The sequence below is a fragment of the Myxine glutinosa genome, chromosome 2 (assembly GCF_964187855.1).
Source record: "Myxine glutinosa chromosome 2, kmMyxGlut1.1, whole genome shotgun sequence".
Lineage (NCBI taxonomy): Eukaryota > Metazoa > Chordata > Myxini > Myxiniformes > Myxinidae > Myxine > Myxine glutinosa.
Genome location: NC_136262.1, coordinates 194,180,820 through 194,197,190, shown reverse-complemented (window position 1 = coordinate 194,197,190; position 16,371 = coordinate 194,180,820). Strand labels below are relative to the sequence as shown.

At 41.8% G+C, this 16,371-nt stretch overlaps 1 protein-coding gene across 2 annotated transcripts in view; it reads left to right on the top strand.

Moving 5' to 3' along the window:
- Window positions 1-16,371, top strand: part of EIF3A (eukaryotic translation initiation factor 3 subunit A) — a 180,961-nt gene that overhangs the window by 8,098 nt on the left and 156,492 nt on the right. For both annotated transcript variants that reach the window (XM_068106527.2, XM_068106526.2), the window contains exons 3-6: window positions 498-634; window positions 882-1,045; window positions 6,821-7,020; window positions 13,337-13,545. In XM_068106527.2, coding sequence (XP_067962628.1) covers window positions 498-634; window positions 882-1,045; window positions 6,821-7,020; window positions 13,337-13,545 — 710 coding nt within the window. The remainder of the gene's footprint in view (window positions 1-497; window positions 635-881; window positions 1,046-6,820; window positions 7,021-13,336; window positions 13,546-16,371) is intronic.

The following is a 16,371-nucleotide window of genomic DNA, read 5'->3' as shown; positions in this document are numbered from 1 at the left end:
TCCCATGATTTCATTACAATTTTATAACTATTGTGAGAGCAGAGTTTTCAATAAATGTTGTTATTGTTTAATAAATGACAAAAGACAGTGTCACTCCGTAACACAGTTTTTGAATGTTAATTACTTGTCAATGGTCCAACTTACAGGAACTCCATTAATATCTCTGTAAAGTGCAACTCTTCCTTTACAATATGATATATAGAGAGTAGGTACTAATGGCTTTATCATGATGCTAGAGCAATCAAAGTTCACAAAAATGACTCGAAGTGTCACTCCGTAACGTCGTGGAATTGCCCAGTACCATTCTAGATTTTTAATGATTTTACTCATTTGAACTCTCCTGGAGACTCTGTACTCCACTTTTCCTGTGTTGTTATTTTTTTCCATAGTGAGTTTTGTTTGCACGACAGCTGTGGTTTTACAACAGTTTGCACCTGAATTTTTTTTATTTTGTGCAGAAACTAGTTCTAATGGGAAGTTTGGTCTGTTGTTTGAAGGTTAACATAAAGTCTCTAGAGGATGTTGTTCGAATTTACTTGAAAATGGCTGAGGATAAAACTGAGATCGCCAAGGAAGAATCTCAGCAGAAAGTTCTTGATATTGAAGATCTGGATCAAATTCAGACACCAGAAAGGTCAAGCCACACATGACACCACACACATCCACACCGACACGCTATAAATTTTTAATTTGCCTCATAAAAGGGGTTTTTGTCACAGCTGGCACCAGTATTTAAAATTCACTCGGTTTTGAATTTTGTTTACACTGAAATGTCTTGCATTCTTTTGCAAAAAACATAAAATATGATGACCCCATTGTAGTTAAATGATTGCTCTCAGTTGTAGCTTTTGTAACTTTTTGATGTGGTGTTGCCTTGGCAGCGTGCTTCTAAGTGCGGTGAGTGGCGAAGACACACAGGACCGAACGGATCGCCTGATGCTCACCCCCTGGGTGAAGTTCTTGTGGGAATCGTACCGGCAGTGCCTGGACCTTCTGCGCAACAACTCTCGTGTTGAACGTCTGTACCATGACATCGCCCAGCTAGGTTAGCCAGTACCTCTTGAGTGGTAGTTGCTGTATTCTTGTTTGCAAATGCAATCGTATTCCTCCCCCATATTTGGACAGTTGGAATAACGAAGAGGTAGATAGTATTTCAAAATGAATCGCATTATTTTGAGCAGGTCTCCAATTCAGGATCGGGCAGCAAATTGCCTGCCACTTGACGCACTTTTTGGGACTTTTGGAATCAAAAGTTTTGTCTGATCCCTTTTTGTTTTGGACACATGGGCACAATGCTTGTTAAAACGGTAAGCTTACAACAATCGGAAGGGTAATTACCCCGTCTCTTACGCAGCAAGAGACAGGCTTTGTAATCACGATTGTCTGTCTGTCGGCCATAAATTTTATTTTACCATTTGAGTTTTGGCATCAAATTTTTAACAAAGCTTGATTATGACAATATGGAGAAGACAAATTAATCATTTGGTCAAAGGTCAATGTTGCCTCACAATCATCAATTTCCATCCAATTGACCTGAAATTTTAACAATTTGCATATTGGTTCACCGAATTGTTTTTCACCAATCAAAAGTTATCAGCCGATTGTTTTTACAGCATAGCTGTATGGCAATGCCGCTTAAAACAGCGTTTGGTTGTCCGTACCCCCCCCCCCCCCCCCACAAACATACACCAATCAGAGCTGAGGTTCTGGTCACGTGATGGGGACGCATTTAGTAACCAGTACAGTTGCATATTTTACTAAAAGGAAATGCAATAACCTTATGTGGAAAGTGTTGGGGTCCCAGCAAGTGATGTAAGGTAGGTCGGTTTCAGAAATTCCTCAATACAATTATGATTTTGAAATGTGATTGACATGGATCTTGCTTCTGAATCAGGAAGTGAACAGATGATGATGGTTCACTGGTTTGATATCTCAATGCAATCATTATTTAACACTATATTTTGATATATTAACACGATGGTATTAATTTATGATTGGAATGATGAATGATGCTGCTTGGAATGAAAATATAGAGAACTTGCTTGTCAACGCCTGATGTTGGACTGAAGGTGACACAGGAATGTGGAATTTATTGGTTCATAGTTTTTTGTTTTTTTTACTCGTTTATTTTGTTTGTTTAACCTGGTCGGTGCCCGGTGTGTACCCCGGTTCAGAATAGGTACACCGTATCCCTGCGTGTCGTAAGAGGCGACTAAAAGAGTTGGCATCAGGAAGGGCATCCGGCCATAAAAACATTGCCTCAAAAAGAGAACCATGACAATTACAACTACACATGGAAAGGGTACAGCCCGAAGTACCGTGTGGGAGACCCCGCTCCCTCTCGTCAAAACTCAACGTGGGGAAACCGATCGAAGCAAGGGTGGAAATCACTCCCGAAACGTCTGATGCCCGACGTGGAGATCGGTTTCTGAGGTTTGGGACATGGAATGTAGGGACAATGACAATAAGATCAGGAGAAGTGGTGAAGTATTGGTCAGAAGAAGAGTGGACATATGTTGTGTGCAGGAGACGAGATGGAAGGGAAGTGGTGTGAGAATGGTGAAGGGTAGGCAGGGACAGAAATACAAGTTTGTGTGGCAAGGGTGCCCAGAAGGTGTGAATGGTGTTGGTGTCCTGTTTTCTGAGGAGTTTGTAGACAGTGTGATGAGAGTGAGTGAAAGGTTGATGATGGTGGGAATGACGATTGGAAAGCTCTTGCTGAACGTCATCTCGGGGTATGCTCCGCAGGTTGGTCGGAGCGATGAAGAGAAGGACAAGTTCTGGTGTGCAATAGAGAAGCTGATGGAAAACGTGAAAGATGAGGAAGTTGTTGTGGTAGGAGGATACATAAATGGACATGTGGGAAGGAGTATGGACGGTTTTGAGGGAGTTCATGGGGGTTATGGATATGGTGTGAGAAATGGAGAAGGTGAAAGGATTTTGGAGTTTGCTGATGGAGTTGATTTGTAATACTCAGTTCCAGAAAGAGGATAATAAGCTTGTTACATACACGTCAGGTGGGTCGACGACAACCGTTGAATACCTGCTGGTGCGTAGGCGAGATATGGGGCACCTCCGGGACACAAAGATGATCCCGGGGGAGGAGGCTGTTTCACAGCACCACTTGGTTGTCTGCGACATAAGGGTGAAAGGTGCGAGGAGAGCTTGGCGGGTGAAGTACCAACCGAGAATGAAGGTGTGGAGGATGAAAGAGGTGACGGTGAGGGAGGCATTAAAAGAGAGGCTGAGTATGGTGGAGGATGATGTGGTTGAGCTTGAAAGTGGTTGGATGTCAATGAAAGATCGTCTGTTGGGAGCCGTTGGTGAGGTATGTGGATGGACAAAAGGACCACCGAGCAACTCGGAAACATGGTGGTGGGATGATGAAGTTGGAAAGAAGATTGACGAGAAGAGAAAGAAGTTCAAGGAGTGGCAGACAGCGAAAGGTATGGCGGCAGAAAAGGCAGAGCATGAAAGTTATAAGGCAGCCAAGAAGGCTGCAAAGAAAGAGGTAGCAAAGGTGCAGGAGGCATGTAGGAAAATGTTCGGAGAACGCTTGGATTTGGAAGAGGGTTAGAGAGCCGTGTTCAGGATTGCAAAGCAGATAGCGAAAGAGAGGTGCGATGTGATGGGGGTGAGTTGCTTGAAGGATGAAGTGGGACAAATCGTTGTGGACCCAGATGGAATTGAAGAAAGATGGAAGGGATATATGGAAATACTGTTGAATGCAGAGAATGAATGGGATGGCAACATAGAGAGTAACCCAGTTTTCGGACCAGCAGAGAAGATAACCGAGAAAGAAGTTGAGGAAGCGATAAAAGCAATGAAGAGTCGAAAAGCTGGAGGGCCGACGGGAGTTGTGGGAGATATGTTGAAGGCAGCGGGAAATTGGGGTGTGAAGAGAATGACAGATCTGTAATCTGGTGGTGAAAGAAGGCCGCATTCCAGTGGATTGGGAACTGAGTACCCCCGTCCCTCTATACAAGGGGAAAGGTGACCCTCTGGACTGTGGCTCGTATCGAGCGATAGTTATTGGAGCATGGAATGAAGGTATTGGAAAGGGTGTTGGAGAGGAGGATAAGGAAGAAAGTGAACATTAACCAAATGCAGACTCCCAACAGTTGCTCGAGTGAGATGTGCATGGAAGAAGTTTCGGGAACTGAGTGGCGTGCTGACGGGGAGAGGAATGTTGTTGAAGCTGAAGGGAAAGGTGTATGCTGCATGTGTGAGAGGTTTTATGATTTATGGGAGCGATACATGGGTAATGAACGTAGAGCAGCAACGAAGGCTGGAAAGGGTGGAAATGCGAATGGTTCGGTGGATGTTTGGAGTATCGTTGAGAGAGAGAGGAAGACAAATGATGAATTGCGAAAGATGATCGGAATAGAGCCTGTGATGGATGCTGTTAAGAGAAACAGTTTGAGATGGTTTGGTCATGTTTTGAGGTAGGATGAAAGTGACTGGTTGAGAAGAGTGATCGAAATGAATGTAGAAGGAAGTAGAGGATGGCGAAGACCGGGAAAGACTTGGCTAAAGATGGTCGAAGAAGAAATGCGAGCAAGGGGGTTAACAAGGGGAGATGCAGAAAATAGGGCAAAATGGAGAAGATTGTCATGGGGACCGCAAGGCTAACCCCCGCTCTCGCAGGGAAAATGGCCTTAAAATGCTTGTTGTTGTACTCAAGTCATTCACGAAATTGCTGTCCATGCCGGAAGTCAAAAATAATTAATTTAATACCTGCATTATTTGCTAACTGGTACTACCACCCAGGTCATACTAATTTCTTCAACTGAAGTATCAAACAGGCCTGGCTATGCCGTTGTTGGACTATCGGTGTTGATTTGTTTGTTTTTGATCCAAAGGTCAAGGTTGCGTAAAATAAAAATGTCAGTCATATCAATATGACCCAATTCATCAACTGTGTTCTGTCAGTCAGTGGTCAAGGTCAGTCATCAATTTCCATTTGGCGGACTTGTAAATTCAGGAGTTTGTATATTTGGTCACTGAATGGGTACACCAATCAAAAGTTAGAAGCCGATTTTTTTTTGAATTTTTTTTTTTCCCATTTTTTTTTTTAAATAAATAAATCCAAAGGTCAAGGTTGCATAAAGTATCAGTCAGTCATATCAATATCAGTGAAACAATATGACCCAATTCATCAACCTGTATTCTGTCAATATTTTGTAAAAATCTTTCGCTGTTTTTGTCAAGTTTGGCATACGGAAGAAGTCCGCATGCAAAGCGGATGCCTTCGGGCTTTGCTCTTTCAGATTTTTTTTTCTTGTTATTACATTTACTTACCTTTTACAACTCTGTTTGGTTTGCCTGAGCAGCAATGCTTTTGATCGTGAGTAATTTTGTGTCCTTCCAAAAGTTACCTTGATGGCATTACATATCTAAAACGTAGATTTCGTCCTCTTTTTTTTTTTTTTTTTTTTTTTTTTTTTTTTTTTTTTGCTCGACGAAGGAGTATCACTTGAAATGTGCACCACAGCTCATTTCCCATTGTATAAAATTTATTCTTATCAACTCCGATGAAATAAATTCATTGTTTCTTTCCTCTACCTCCTCTTGATACTTGAGACAAGTATGCCATCATGTTTCTTTTATATAAATAAAAGGATGGTGTTTGTCTCTCGTGTCTCTCCTTTTCCTATCCCATCTCTCTCCGCTTCACCTGCAGTCACAAAACTCCATAAGCATTATTTAATGTGTTGCAATTCTGCTTCCAGCATCTACATTTACTTTGTACAGATTTTGTGTGATACGTAACTGCAGCAAAACAATTTGTGTTTAAAGGTAAAATTTGGCGCATTTGTCTCGGGCCTTGCCTGGTACCTCAGACCACAGGCTTGACGTGTCCTTGGTCATGTATTTAGGCAAACGCCTGACCATGAGCTGCAAACCCAACAGGCTCGACTGGTATGTCGGCTGATTTTTCACCATAGTTCAATAAAGCTGTTTAATTTGATGACAAGGTTTTTGTCTCATATAATCATAACTTTATCTTTACCATGAATATTGATTCTATTACGTGTGCACTCATTTGAGGTGTGCGTCCACACCTAGATATACTGCAATGAAAATAGTTAATTTTTAAGGCGATTGGGAAATAAAAATCTGTTATCATGCAGCTTCTGCTACAAATCTGTGTGCATGCAGATTTGCACAGCAATGAAGTATGATTATTTGTACCTTTCCAGACAGGAGGGGGCTATAGGTTTTACCATTTGTCCATCCATCCATCCCACCTGTGGTTTTTAAGACTTTCCCTCCCCCCCCCTTCGCATTTGCTCTTAGCATTTTCAATTGAAACTTGGTACATGGCTTTACTATGATAATTACAGAACAAGTTTGAGTTCCAGGGTGTTTCGTCAATTTTTCAGTTATGCCCTTTTTGGACTTCGAAAATATCACTGGTTGGGGACTTGTATTGCAAAGCAATTCTTTCTCTTGTTGATTTTATGTATAAAATGCATATCTAATATATGAAAGGAGCTCTGTCATTGTGTGCTTGCGTGTACGCGTCCAGCCGTCGACAGGCCTTGTATTCTAGTACTGTATTATAAAAATGCATTTTTGATCATTAAGGCGGTCGCATTCAGTGGTTTGTGTGAAAGGGGTCACCGAGACAAATACCTTGGTCAGGCTCTATATGGTCATATGCTCTCGATATATTGCAATGCCTTGCCATGCAGCTGTTTAGCACAAAAGCATCAAATTGCACCTTGACATTCCCACTCTGTGTGTGGCTATCAATTGTGCCTTCAATTTTCAGTGCCAGATACTGAGACAATGTGCCCCCCCATTTCCCATGCAGCTTTCAAGTTCTGCTTGCAGTACACGCGGAAGGCAGAGTTCCGCAAACTGTGCGACAACCTGCGGATGCACTTGACTCAAATCCAGCGTCACCATAACCAGAGCACGGCTGTCAATCTGAGCAATCCTGACAGTCAAGCAATGCATCTTGAAACTCGCTTGGTGCAGTTGGACAGCGCCATCCTCATGGAGCTTTGGCAGGCATGCAGCACACACAACATTTCCCTTTTTTCCCGACATTGCTCTTCGAACCACTGAGTGGATATAGTAGGGCAGCGGAGGTGTACAAGGGCTGTATAAGCTTTTACCTTTTGAACGTATTTAAATAGTCATTCCCACTGTCGCGAGTGAGAGTCATGACTTAATCACCTTATCAAGGTGTTGGTTCATTCACAGAATAGCATTTGATCATTACTGTTGCTGTTAGGTGTTTTTCAAACGGCTGCATTGATATGGAATGTTTTATGATTAGTTATCGGTTTGTCCTTTTCACCTCACCAACTTTTCTAAGTTTTATCACAAATCGGCCACATATTTTTGAAACATCATGCGACACAGTGCATTCAGAAAGTATTTAGACACCCTCACTTTTTTCACATTTTGTTATGTTGCAGCCTTCTGCTGAAATCGTTCAAATTCATTTTTTTCCATCATCAATCTGCACTCAATACCCTAGAATGACAAAGGGAAAACAGGATTTTAGAAAGTTTTGCAAATTTATTTAAAAAAAAAAACTGAAATATCACATTGACATAACTATTATGGACATAATTAATTTGTCATTAACATATAATTATGGACACATAACACATTGACATAACATAACAAAGACAAATGTCCCTTTGCTATGACACTTGAAATTTAGCTCAGGTGCCTCCAATTTCTCTTGATCATTTTTGAGATATTTCTACACCTTGATTGGAGTCCACCTGTGGTAAATTCAATTGATTGGACATGATTTGGAAAGTCACACAACTGTCTATGTAAGGTCTCACAGCTGACGATGCATATCAGAGCAAAAACCAAGCCATGAGGTCAAAGGAACTGCCTGCAGAGCTGAGAGACAGGATTGGGTCGAGGCACAGATCTGGAGAAGCCTACAAAAAAATCTCTGCTGCATTAAAGGTTCCTAAGAGCACAGTTGCCTCCATAATTCTTAACTGGAAGAAGTTTAGAACAACCAGGACTCTTCCGAGAGCTGGCCGCCCGGCCTAACAGCAATCGGGAGAGAAGGGCCTTGGTAAGAGAGGTGACCAAGAACCCGATGGTCACTCTGGCTGAGCTCCAGAGATCCTGTGTGGAGATCGGAGAAACTTCCAGAAGGACAACCATCACTGCAACACTTCACCGATCTAGGCTTTATGGCAGAGTGGCCAGACGGAAGCCTCTCCTCGGTGAAAGACACATGAAGCCCACTTGGAGCTTGCAAAAAAGCACTTAAACGACTCTCAGACTGTGAGAAACAGGATTCTGTGGTCTGATGCACCCAAGATTGAACTGTTTGGCTTCCGTCTGGCCACTCTTCCATATAGCCCAGATTGGTGGAATGTTGCAGTGATGGTTGTCCTTCTGGAAGTTAATCCCATCTCCACACAGGATCTCTGGAGCTCAGCCAGTGACCATCGGGTTCTTGGTCATCTCTCTTACCAAGGCCCTTCTCCCCCGATTGCTCAGTTTGGCTGGACGGCCAGCTCGAGGAAGAGTCCTGGTTGTTCCAAACTTCCATTTAAGAATTATGGCGGCCACTGTGCTCTTGGGAACCTTCAATGCAGCAGAGATTTTTTTTTTTTTTGTAGGCTTCCCCAAATCTGTGCCTCGACACAATCCTGTCTCTGAGCTCTGCAGGCAGTTCCTTCGACCGCATGGCTTGGTTTTTGCTCTGATATGCATTGTCAGCTTTGAGACCTTATATAGACAGGTGTGTGCCTTTCCAAATCATGCCCAATCAACTGAATTTACCACAGGTGGACTCCAATCAAGGTGTAGAAACATCTCAAAAATGATCAAGAGATATGGGAGGGACCTGAGCTAACTTTTAAGTGTCATAGCAAAGGGTATGAATACTTATGTCAATGTGATATTTCAGTTTTTTATTTTTAATAAATTTGCAAAACTTTCTAAAATCCAGTTTTCTCTTTGTCATTATGGGGTATTTATTGCGTGTAGATTGATGAGGGAAAAAAAAGAATTTGAACGATTTCAGCATAAGGCTGCAATATAACAAAATGTGAAAAAAGTGAAGGGGTCTGAATACTTTCTGAATGCACTGTAAATCGTTTTTTGGGCTCCATCTCTCAATGGTGAAGAAACGCTGGAAAAAAAATATCGTATCCAGATCTTCACCAAAATTAAATAAGTTTGTCCTTGTTACATACCCAACCTGTCCACCAGGTTTCGTACAAATCCCTCTAACTTTGAGATATCGTGCTATATATAGTTTTTGGCCCCATCTCTCAATGCTGAAGAATCACTTGAAAAGTTCTGGTATCTGGATCCGGATCTTCCAAAAAAATCTAACCATTTCGTCCTTGTCACACACCCAACCTCTCTACCAAACTTCATCCGAATCGGTCCACAACTTTTTGAGATATTCTAATCATGGACAGATAAACAGAGAGGGATGAAAACATAACCTCTGTCCACCTTCGGTGGCGGAGGTAATAAAGCATGTTTTGTTAATTCATATTAACATTCATTATAATCACCAAATCTAAGCAACAAATGAATATCCAAAAGGCAAGCAGTGAAACAAGCAGAGCTGTTGCAAAGTGATTCTTACCCTCAGCCAATTGCCTCCTCGGTTAATAATTAATTGCTTCCGAAGGTCGATGGAGGTTGTTTTCTCTTTTTTTTGTTTGTATTTCTGTGAGCGGGATATCTCAATTTTGTGGACAGATTCGGATTAAACATGAAGGACAGGTTGGGTGTGACAAGGATGAATTGATTTGATTTTGGCCAATATCCGGATTGGGATCCGGCCCATCAGTGGGATGCAAAACATCGTGTTCAGTCTAGTGGATCTATACGCCGTACCGAGTACCGTTCTAGTTAGTCTGTCATTGCCTTCATCAAAGGAGGGGATATTTAATTTGGGTCTTTTTATTTCTTTCTTTGTCTGTCCACACAGCCTGAATCTGTCCATTAATTATGTACTATTGGAACCTGAGTGTCTCTTAATTATGTACTACTAGCAGCGGTACCCAGCCTACGGGCGGGGCTTCAATTGGGAAGCCGAAATGAAAAGGCAAAATATCAGAAATTGAAGGCAGAAATTTTTTATTTTAAACTATTCATATAAACATCCGTCAAATCATATCGCACGTAAATCATCAAAATCAAAACAGTATCTTTAGAATTTCAATAAAACCCACATCACTGTTCATATCGGTAAATATTATTTCATCGTGTTTCAAATCGTGATATCAACTGTACGCTTTTCTTTTGGGAAAATAATTGAATGATTTTGAACCTCTTCTTCAGCTTAGAACTTCAGGATAGACGACATTGCTGATAAAAGTTCCTTTTCTTGAATTTCACGAATATGTGAATTGTGATTGTGTTTCATTGTGATGTTTGTGCCGCGACGGGCGGTGTGTACAAAGGGCAGGGACTTGATCAACGCGAGCTGATGACTCGTGCTTACTGGGAATTCCTCGTTTGTGGGACACTGTCTCAAGCCCCAGTCCCCATCACGGATGGGGCTCAGCGGTTTACCCGAGCCTGACGGCGAAGGGCAAGGTACACACTGGCCCGTCGAGTGTAGCGCGCGTGCGGCCCCGGACATCGAAGGGCATTAAACGTTCATTAAAGGATTACGAAATGAAAAACATTACGAAATTACGTTCACACCGTCACGTCAAACACTACTGTGAACACATACATCGTCACAATGAGAACATCTTCACAATGAACGTTATGCGAACGCGAATGTTATGCGCGAGTCCAAACCTGAGAATGCTGGAGACCAAAGCTGAAATTGGGAAAACTAAATAGCCTATTTTACTCCCAGGGGTCCCAGGATTACCCACCCAAAATATCTTTGCGATCGGTTCAGCAGTTTTTACGGTACCTTCGAACAGACAGACGGACATTTGGTGAATTATCGTAAGATTGGAGCTGAGTGCTGCAGTGAGTCCGGCTATTAATTACGTATTATTGGAATGTAACTCGATCTACAAATTACGTACTCTTGAAATGTGAACACGTCTATTAATTGCATATTGTAACCTGAGTATGGCTGATAATTATCTATTATTGAAATGCAAGTATGTCCATTAAATACGAACAATTGGAATGTGTCAATTACATATCCAGTAATACCCCGGCCTACGTCATTAATTAGTTCCATAAGCCGTGACGTAACTCGGTTTTTGACGTAAACCGGGCGTAATGCCTTTTAGTTCTTTCACGAGCCTCGGTCTTGTATACAAACAAAAAAAAAGCCTTAAAAATGCCTTAAAATGAAGACAAACACCGTAAAACTAGAGTAAATAACTCGCGAAAGTATATAACTATCGCTAATCCTTAAAGAACACTAAAAACACATTTTAGTCATTTTTTAATGAGTAATGAACACAATTAATAAATGAATTTGTAAAGAATAATAAATAAAATTAATAAGATTATGTTATTCACCTTAAACATGGCGTCTCTTCTGAACACAAACACACATTTTAGCAGTCTTAGCCGGCGGCACTTTTTCAGTGACGTATGCGAGAATACGTTCCCCATCATGAATGATGGTCGATACCGTCGACCGTGGCAGCCCTAAGGCATAGACCTTATCGCGAATCGGTAAATATCAACAGAGGGCGCTCCAACGCAACGCATGATGGGATCGAAAAGGGGGCAAACGTAAACACGAACCCAGAAGAGGAAGCGTCTGTCTACGATCGACGCTGTGTTTACGGAAAGGAAGATGGCTAATGTGAAAGAAATTCAGCGTTTTTTGGCATTAAAATCCAGCGATTTAAAGAAATATTTGAGGGAAAGGGGGGTTCCCATTGGAGAAGAGAAACAACCTGCTTATGCAAGAACAGTTCCTGAATGTTGAAACCTTGATCGGACATACAAATATCGCCGGGCTGGAACTTGTCTACAATGTTCGTCATCTTTACAATTTTTTTGTCCGACGTGTTTCCTCCTGTAGGTTTGGAAATGTATGAAATTGTTCCGCTAGGTGTAATACCAACAAGGCACTTGAGAGTAGGTCTTGACTTATATTGGCTGTACACTTGCGAACAAAACTTGGGAGACGGTGCTTTGTCCTAATCCAAAGCGAAATACGAGGTCCTCCTCGCGAAGATTAAGCCGAAGCTTCATGAGTGTCATGAGTAGTTGATCCTCTAAAGATTGAGATCGCTTAACTCCGAGTTTTGTAGTATTGTTTATTTGCCAGGTCTTGGCTTCCATTGATAATTTCCCCTTATAATAATGAAGGTTCTGTGCATGAGGGGATACTTCTGCTAATAACCACTTAAACAGGTCATAACTAGGTAAACCTGTATAAAGTTTCACAAGTTCATCACAGTTTGCTATGTCCGAAACAGTAAGCTTCTTGTTACATACTGCAATGGTGGCTTTCAGTTTTGCGACGGTGTCCTTGGCTTGCAAATACTGGCTCATGAGCTGATCACAGTTCACAGTTAATTTGTCACAGTAAAAAAAAGTCCTAAAAGTAGTTTAAAGTGGTCAGGATCACGTAGTGTGTCAATGTAAACAAGCAGTCTGTCAAAGTGACAGCGACCGCCAGCGGCGCTATTGCCCCTTTCCGATCCCATGACGCATTGCGGTTCCGATTCGCGATAAGGTCTATGCGCTATCACCGACACGTTTTCACCTTTTTCATACCTTTTAGTCAGATTTAACTTATCTTCCATCGTAACCACATTACTCTTGGAAACACTAGCATTATCCTTCTTAGGACCCATGGCTAACACAGACACAGTAAAGGAATACTGTACGTCGCCTCTGTTTTGAATGAGAACCAGCAGCTGCGCATACGTACAGTATACTGTACATACATTTTTATATCTTTTTAATGTGCTTTTTATTGTATTTTAAATTGTTTTTTAGCTTCTTTTATTGTTAATTTATGTACTATTTTATTTATTTTAAATATATTTTTAAGGAAATTTTTTTTTCCCCACGTCCGTAGGAGTGACGTAAAGTCGCACATAATGAACTGAAATTTACTCTAGAAGAGTGACGTAAAGTCGGATTTGACGTAGATTGAAATGGCGTAAAACGGGGTATGACTGTATTATGAATTATGTAATACGCCACACAAAAATGTCATGGTGAGTGTCTGCAATCTTTGCTCTTTCTTGTAATTGTGATATTGTATTTGATTTTACACAATCGCATAAAATAGAACCTCACTTAAAACATTTTTTGGTAAGGAATTAAGATGTCATGGCATTCCTTTATTAACACCATCAAAGTCGATTCTTCAGTTTGCGTATACCTGTCCATACGAGTATCCAGTATTACTGAACAAGACACGTTTTCTCTGCAGGAAGCATTCAAAGCTGTTGAAGACATCCATGGTTTGTTCTCGCTTTCGAAGAAGCCTCCCAAATCCCAACTGATGGCGAACTACTATCAGAAAGTATCCATGGTATTCTGGAAGTCTGGAAACACTCTGTTCCATGCCTGCACGCTACACCGTCTCTTCCATTTGTCCCGTGAGATGCGGAAGAACCTTTCTCATGAAGAGATGCAAAGGTTTGTGTTGCATATGAGTCTGACCTGTTCCTTGTACCTGTTTAGAAAATGTACAATTGCACCTCTTCCTGTGCTGTTGAACTTGTATTAATTCAGACTAAATGCGATGTGCAAACAGGCCTTTAAGGTTTGCAACTCTCTGCTTTACTCTGCTAGGTCGGTGATGCAACTGCACAAGAGGAGGTCCTGTTGAAATTTTTAGCTTAAACATTTTCTACTTGCTAATTTTTAAAAAACCAAAGAATACTTTGGATGGGGATGTGTACTTGTGTTGTAAATATATCCACTAGCGTGCTTAAGGTGGTTAGGTTAAGATATTGAGTTTGAGCTCCTGTTGTTCTATTTAAATACACCAGGTGGGTTGACTCGGCCTGTCATCCTTCTGAGGTCGGCAAAATACGGACCAGCTTTCTGGTAACGGGCACTGCATCAGCGGCACAGCCACACTTCCAGAAATAATGCAACCAGCAGCCAGAGGCTGCATACAAAACGATACATCCAATTTTTTTTAAAGGTGAAGGCGCTTCAATATTTGGCTCTGCCCTTCCTTCCATCGTCCATCAAAAATGAAGAAGAACCTTTCTTACCCACCGTGTTGAATTCTAATGGGTTTTGTTCATTTCTAGACTTTGCCTATTTCATATTAAAATGTCAAACTGAACTGCTTCCTTCGGACATGGGTGCAAATTTTATTTTATTTTTTATTTTAATTTTTTTTTTTTTTTTTTTCTTTTATGCCTTCGCTGGCAAAGTCACACCGGAGGCATTATGTTTTCGGGTTGACCGTCCGTGATAGGTTTTGTTTGCCGCAATAACTTGAGAATGGCTCAAGGGGTCTACGTCAAACTTAGTACAGTACAAGTATGTATTATCATCCAAAGATGAACTGATTTGATTATTGGGTCAAAGGTCCCATTAGGTAAAGGTTGTGTTGCAATGCTAACTTGTGAACCAGTGATTGGATTTTGACCAAACTTGATAAAGGTATATATTATGATGCAAAGATGAACTGATTTGATTTTAGCTTCGAGGTCAAAGGTCAGAGGTCGTGTCAGGTAAGAATGTTATTGAGGTGGGGATTTGAACTGAACGAAGTACTTCTACCATGATACTTATGTACAGATTAGATATGGAGGTCAAATAATCTTGGGGTTATAGGTCAAAGTTAGAAGGAGCAAAGTCTTAATGTGGGTGGAGGCCTATCGGTTGACAAATGATGTCTATTTTTTGTAAGGCATTGTTTTTGGGCTGTTCGTCCGTCCATGTGTGCATAGCTAATTTTTGTTACTGTGATAAATGGTAAATTACTGAAGGGATTCCAACAAAACTTTGCAAAAGTATTGTTGCGTTTGTGGGGGTATATGACGGAATCTCATAGAATATATAGGATCGTATAGGTATAGCATGGACCAATGGATCATGGATGCGTAGGAGACATTTCGATGTGTTTAAGTAGGGAAACTGGAGCTTAAGATTGTTTGTGTCTTCACACGGGGGAGGTGAAGCTGTGCTAACGAGATAGGGGTGATGTATAGTTTCCCCACCCTCCCCCAGTATGTGATTGTCTCCTGTGGCTTTTCCTTACGTTTTGACACCTACAACAAGGCTGGCCATATAAACCTCCATTTAAACAACAACCACCTGAACCGCCGACAGTACCCGAACATTGCCGATCGGCAAGTAAGCCATGCCTTAACGACACTCACGCCAAGCAAAACTGACAGGCCATGATCGGGCTCAGGGATTGGCCAGTGTGACGTCAGCGAGAAAGTTCTAGGGAAAAAGGACTGTTGGAAAAAAGAGTTGTTCTCTCTCTTGGGATGGTGCTTGAGGAGGAGGTTTGGCCATTGTTGTGCAGGGTTGTGAGGAGAGCTTTGTTTTGGAGTTGGTGGAACTTTGGCAATTTCGATCCTGAGGAGGAGGAGGTGTTCGTGGTGCTCTTGGCGCTTCGGACAGAGTGGAGAGCAAGGGAGGGCAATCTCGGCTGCTTGCTTCACGCTTGGGCATTTGACAAACTGCGCCGGTGCCACTTTGGGGCGCTCAGACGCGGGGGGGCGTTGTGTGTCGAACATCACCATCTCTCTCTCAAAAAGTCCTCTGTGGGACTGAAGCTGAGTGCCGGCAGACTAAAAGAAAACTTAAAAAAAAAAAAATCTTTCCCCTGTATGTTGTATTTGTAACCGATGGAAATGTCTCACAGCAGAAAATATTAGTTTACCTCAACATTCATTTTCTTCTTTGCATTTAATTTCATTAAATTTGTTGTGTGGCATTTTTCATTTGTTGTGTTTGTTTATTTGTTGTGGGTTCGGGAATAAACCCATGTGCTTTCATTCCGGGAAGCGCCTTCGCTGCCTTCCGTCCTGCGCGCACCACAAAAAAAAATATATTGTTACGGTTTTCCGCCGCCCTTCCTACCCTTACCAAGGGGGGATTAAGCCCCTTGTTCTTTCTGGACTTGGCGTAACCGAGACTTGAAACGCCTCTTCTGGGCAAATGCAAGGTAGGGTTTCGGGATGAAGTCTCGCTCGTACCTAAATACCTGCGCCGCCACGGAAGCGGGGAAGCAAGCCTCGCACGAGCCACGTGTAATTTGAGTACACCGAGCGGATTGCATTCCACGTGGTCCGTGCAGTCACCGTTAATATTGGACCCCGATTAGAGCGGTTCTATTCGTACCACGCTTAGTCAATGATGGAAAACAAGGCGGTCGAATAAAAGGAATAATACAATTTAATTATTATTTACACTTATGTACAATTTGGTAGAAAGCAGACACAGAGCAAAACTTAAGCAGTCTTATATAACCCAGACTCGGGCCCGGTC